Source organism: Sminthopsis crassicaudata, chromosome 4, assembly GCF_048593235.1.
Source record: "Sminthopsis crassicaudata isolate SCR6 chromosome 4, ASM4859323v1, whole genome shotgun sequence".
In the NCBI taxonomy this organism is placed as follows: domain Eukaryota; kingdom Metazoa; phylum Chordata; class Mammalia; order Dasyuromorphia; family Dasyuridae; genus Sminthopsis; species Sminthopsis crassicaudata.
Window position 1 is genome coordinate 322975712 of NC_133620.1, and position 6000 is coordinate 322981711.

The following is a 6000-nucleotide window of genomic DNA, read 5'->3' on the forward strand; positions in this document are numbered from 1 at the left end:
CTGTGATTAAATAGGATCTAATGAGCACATAATTGTAAAGGGCAAAGCCTAGTGTCTGGCACACTACTGGTGCTATATAAATGCTTATTCCCTTCCCTTCCATAGGTATAAATACAGTTATGCCATTCCAGCAGAGTTCACCCTGATTTCCAAATTCTAAACCTCTGGATAAAACCACTACTAATCATATTATTGATAAAGATCAAAGACAGAGGGAAAGCTCTCATATAGATAAGATTATCAAAGAATTTTTTGAAATAGAGAAGAAATGGAACAAAAGTTTCTGTTAATAAAGAAAATGGCTAAACAACTGAGCCATATGAATATAAGGAGAAATCTGGCAAGATATGTATGAAATGATTCATAGCAAAACCTAACATCCAAATAACTAAAATAATATAAAAGAAAAGAACATTATAAGATTTCTGAGTGCCTGCCAGTAGAATGAATGACCAATAATGACCTCAGAAGACTACCTATGAAGCATACCTCACACCTCCAGAACAAGACATTCATTTGCAGAGATGGTCAATCAGTTAATTCATTTTTCTCAACTGTACTTAATGGGGAGAGGAATCAGTGGAAACTGAAATAGTGTTTTAAAACACAGATAAAAAGAGGCTAAAACAGTAAATCCTTCAGAGATCGTCACGGCATTGTACCATTTCCAAAACGTATCTTTTTAAAATAGGGAGTCAGACTTTGTAGCTATAGAATCTGCGCTAAACTTTTACTGGTGGAATAAAAAAGTAAATATAAAGAAAACAAATATAAATATACTTTTCAAGAAGTCAATATTCAATTTTCTGAGCAAAAGTTATTTCTTCCTACAGGCCTTCTAAGTCTGTAGAAAATCATTTAAAATAGAATCATTTAAGAGTGGATATGTTCAACATGCTCAACAGAGTCCTTTTAGGTCTCCAGATTTCAAATCAGGCTCCCCACTTACTTGTCTCAGCAAAAATTTTTTACTATGCACTAAAAAAAATCATAAACAAGCATGGATATTTGCATATACATCAGGCCATAAAAGGGGGTTATATATGAAATCATGAATCTATTACATAAAATAAAGTTTTTATATATATTTACTGTGCACTAATGATAACTCTCTTCTGAACTTTGTTTCTGTATTTAAAATGTTAGTTATTAATGCAGACAAGATTAGAAGGGAAGAAATAAGTTGGGAAAACATTTTTACATTCAAAGGTTCTGATAAAGGCCATTTCTAAAACATATAGAGAATTGACTCAAATTTATAAGAATTCAATTATCTGACCAATAAATGGTCAAAGAATATGAACAGACAATTTTCAGATAAAAAAATTGAAACTATTTCTAGTCATATGAAAAAGTGCTCTAAATCACTATTGATCAGAGAAATGCAAATTAAGATAACTCTGATATACCACTACACCCCTCTCAGATGAGCTAAAATGACAGGAAAAGATAATGTTGAAGGGGATGTGGGAAAAGTGGGACACTAATGCAATGTTTAATGGAAGCAACCATTCTGTAGAGCAATTTGGAACTATTCTCAAAAAGTTATCAAACTGTGCATACCCTTTGATCCAGCCGTGTTTAGAGAGATCTTAAAGGAGGGAAAGAGACCCATATGTGCAAAGATGTTTGTGGCAGACCTTTTTGTAGTGGCAAGAAACTGGAAATTGAGTGGAGCCCATCAATTGGGGAATAGCTGAATAAATTATGGTATTATTAATGCTATGGAATATTATTGTTCTGTAAGAAACAGCCAGCAGGATAATTTCAGAGAGGCCTAGAGAAACTTACATGAACTGATGTTAAGTAAAATGAGATTGTTATACGTGGCAACAAGATTATACCATGATCAATTCTGATAGATTTGGCTCTCTTCAACAATGAGATGATTCAAACCAGTTCCAAGTGTTCAATGATGAAGAGAGTCATCTACACCCAGAGAGAGGACTGGTAGGAACTAAGTATGTTTCACAATATAGCATTTTCACTCTTTTTGTTGTTGTTTGCTTGCATTTTATTTTGCTTCTCTTTTTTTCTTGTGTAGCACAATAACTGTATAAGCATGTATACATACATTTGATTTAACATATATTTCTACCATGTTTAATATATATTGGACTACTTGCCATTTAGGGGAAGGCATGGGGCAAGGAGGGGAATTGGAACACAGGATTTTGCAAAGGCTAATATTGAATTGTCCATGCATGTGTTTTGAAAAATAAAAAGCTTTAATAAAATAAAATAAAATAAAATAAAATGTTAATATTTTAAAATGATGGTTTTTCTTTTTTAAAAATCATTCTAACCTCTCTTCCTTTCCATAAAAACCCAATCTTGTAACAAATAAGTAGTGAACAACAACAACAACAAAATGTATTTGTAGCATCTGAAAATGTCTCTTTCTAAATAACCTAATCACCTCTCCACCAATAAGTGAGAAGCATGTTTTCATCATCAGTTTTTGGAGTTGTGATTGGTCACTGCTTCAATCAGAATTCTCAATTCTGTGCAAATTGTCTTCCTCTAAAATGCAGTCATCATAAAATAGTTCTGGTTCAGCTCACTTCACTCTGGAGCTGTTCACTAGAGTCTTCTTAGAGTTCTTTGAACTAATAAATTCTCATGGGATTCTAATAATCTAGTATATCAATATATTATAATTTATTCAGTCATTCCCCAACTAACGGACATCAACTTAGTTTACAATTCTGATTGTTTTTGCACCTGTGTCTCTTTCCCAATTCATCCCATCTTCTCCAGTAAATTGTCATTCCTTTACTCTCACAGTTCTTCAATTTTTTCCTATTACTAGATGCTTCCCTGGTGCCTACAAACATGTCCATGTCTCTCCCATTCTTAAAATAACTCACTTGATCAGACCATTCCCGATAGATTACTGTCCTATGCCTCCCTTTTCTTTCTTGGCTAAACTCCTAGAGAAAACCATTTAAAATCAGTGCCTCCAACTGACTGGCTTCCAACTTAATTGTTCACCTAAAACCACTCTCTTCAAAGATACTGATGATCTTGTAACTGCCAAAGCAAAGATCTTTTCTAACTCTTCATCCTTCTTGACTTCTCTGCAACTTTTAAAATTGTTGATCCCCTTCTTCCCCTGTGTATTCTCTGCTCTCTAGGTTTTAATGACATAACTCTTTCCTGTTCTTCCAAAGTGCTGCCACTTTGTTAAATTCCTTTGCGAGATCTTCCTTGAGGTCATTCATGCTCACTAATTGTGAGTATTTCCCCAAAGTTCTATCCTTGCACCTCTTTATTTGTATGGAATGCATCCCTAAGTAAACAATACTCAAATCTATTTATCCAGCCCTGGCATCTAGTTTAGCATTACCAACTGTTTATTAGATTTTAAACTAGATCTCCTATAGATATATCACACTCAACATCTCCAAAACAATTATCTTTGCTCCCCAAATTTCCCTTCTTCTCAATTTTTCCCTATTACTGAGGATGACACTGCCATCCCCCCAAGTCTCTCCACACACTCAATATCAGAGTAATTTCCCTAATCCTGACCCACTTTCACTGGGTGAAAAAATACTAGTGGCTCCCTATCATCGACAGGATCAAATATAATTCAGGGACACTTTACTACTTCATATTTCTTCCAAAAAAGCCATTAAATCTCCTGACTTCATTTCTTTTCGATGACTTTGTCCCATTCCTATATTGTTTTCTTGCCTCACCTCCACCTCCAGCCTTCTTTCAAAAGTCAGTTCAAATCCTACCTTATGCAAAGGGTCCATCCTGGTCTTCCACCCTAATCCCATCTGGTTATTGCTTAATGCCTTTTCTATGAAATTATATTCCACTTACAGTTGTACATACATATCCTGTAAATGCAAGTACTTACATGTCTTCTCCTAGTGAAAATGTAAGTTCTTTGAGGACAGAAGCTATTTTTTGCTAATCTATGCATCCCTATATATATACTTAACCCAGTGCCTGGAACAAAATAAGGACTTAATATATTAATTTTTGTTGACTGTCGTATTTTTTTTCTGTTCTAAAAGCTTGAGACTGGATTGAAAATTCTTATTCAACCACCATTAATATAAAAAGCATCATTTGACTATGAATCCTTTTAACCCTCAGGAAGAGATCTGCTCAGCATAGTTAAAACAAAACCCATATTCTGGCCACATCTGAAAAGATTGGTCAAATTGTGCATTTTGAAAAAGGTCACTTGTTAAAGTGTCTACTAGATATCAGGCACTATGTTCATGACTGCTGGAATATAAAGAAAGGCTGTAAGGGAACTCACTATCTAATGGGGAAGACAATATGGAATCAATATGTTCAAACAAGATCTATATCTGCTAAACTGGAGAAAATTTCGGAAAGACTAGCATTAAAGGAGAAAGGAGGGAAGGAACTGGGAAGCAAGATGGCTTATCCACTGGGAAGAGACAGAGAGGAAAGGAATAAGTATTTATGAAATACTTTCTCTGTGCCAAGCATTGTGCTAATCAAATGTACAAATATCATCTCAATTAATTAAGGGGAATGATTAGGATCAAAAGAGCTTAATAAAGGAGTTTTCTGGAAAAATGTGGGGGGAAGGAACCACAAAGTTAAACCTTTAGAATCCCCCTATGTTTTGTGGAGTTCCCAGCCCTTAAGTGTTTTAATAGATCTTTGTTTTCTGATAGCGCTCAGACCACAGTAAGCACTTTAACAGATTCTGGTAGACTTAGCATAGCACGTATTTAAACAAACTCTGGTTCACTTAGCACAGCTCCCGGCACACAGTAAGTACGTTAATAGAATCCTGTTGATTTAGCACACAGTAGGTGCGTTAGTAGATTCTTGTTGATTTAGCACAGTGCCCGGCACACAGTAAGTACTTTAATAGAATCCTGTTGATTTAGCACACAGTAGGTGCGTTAGTAGATTTTCTTGTTGATTTAGCACAGTGCCCGGCACACAGTAAGTACTTTAATAGAATCCTGTTGATTTAGCACACAGTAGGTGCGTTAGTAGATTTTCTTGTTGATTTAGCACAGTGCCCGGCACACACTAGCCATCTTAACAGATTCTTGTAGACTTAGCACACGCTAAGTGCGTTAGTAGATTCGTGTTGATGTAGCTCAATGCCTGGCACACAAAACGAGCTTTAACAGAATCCTGCTAACTTAACGCAGCGCCTGGCACACGGTAATCGCTTATCTAGTTTACTGACACGTGGGTAGCTCTGGCCCGACCCCGGACTCAGTCACAGGAAAGCCGGGGAGGGGGAGAGGCAGCCAAGAAAGAGGATGACGGGAAGCCCGCGTGGGGCCCCGGCCGCCTGCAAGGGATACCTGGCGCGGCTGACGCCAGGGAGAACGCGGGGCGAGCCTCGAAGCCCGCGATCCTTGTCTCCGTTCCCTTCCGGGAGGCCCCTGCGAGGCTCGGAAAGGCCGAGGGTCCCCGGCTGGCCTCGCCGCTGCACAACCCCTCCCCCCCGCCCCCCCGCGATGTGGCTCGTTTACCTTGTAGAGGATGACGGTCCTTCCGCGGTCAGTGACCAGGAACAGGTCAGCCTTCTGTCCTTGCTCGACACCAAGAAGGCCATCGAGACCGGCGCCCGGCACGAGACCACCCAGCGTAAAATCCTCCTCCAGGGCCGCCATTTTAGAGGAAACTGGCTTCGCTCCCGCTTCCCTCTCGCGAGAATTGAGAAAGAGACCAATGGGGAGGGGCGAGTTGTGAATGTGCGACCCCTAGCGTCTGGGGAAGGAGACTTTCTTTAATCCCCTTGCTTTCCCCTCCCCCCAGCCGGTCCCGTTTTGATGCTTTTAGACTAGAGTAGAGTCGGGACCCGCTCCGGAATCGCTGATTCGGCCCTCTCTCCCGGCAAGGACTCACGATCCAGCGGAGGGGGTGGTGCTGCTTTTGGCTGCTGGAGGCCCGGGGTTGAAAAGCCGGGGCTTGGGTCCGGGAAGACCTGAATTCAAATGAAGCCTCAGACACTTACCGGCTGTTTGCTTCAATTTGCTC

The 6000-nt window shown here is 39.0% G+C and overlaps 1 protein-coding gene across 1 annotated transcript in view; it reads right to left on the reverse strand.

Annotated features, from left to right (window-relative positions):
• The window catches only part of NOL11 (nucleolar protein 11), a 30405-nt gene extending 24743 nt beyond the window's left edge, over nt 1-5662 (reverse strand). Inside the window, exon 1 of the mRNA XM_074260558.1 lies at nt 5493-5662. Within this exon, the coding sequence (XP_074116659.1) occupies nt 5493-5633 (141 nt within the window). The 5' untranslated portion in view covers nt 5634-5662. The remainder of the gene's footprint in view (nt 1-5492) is intronic.
• Between the last annotated feature and the right edge of the window lie 338 nt (nt 5663-6000).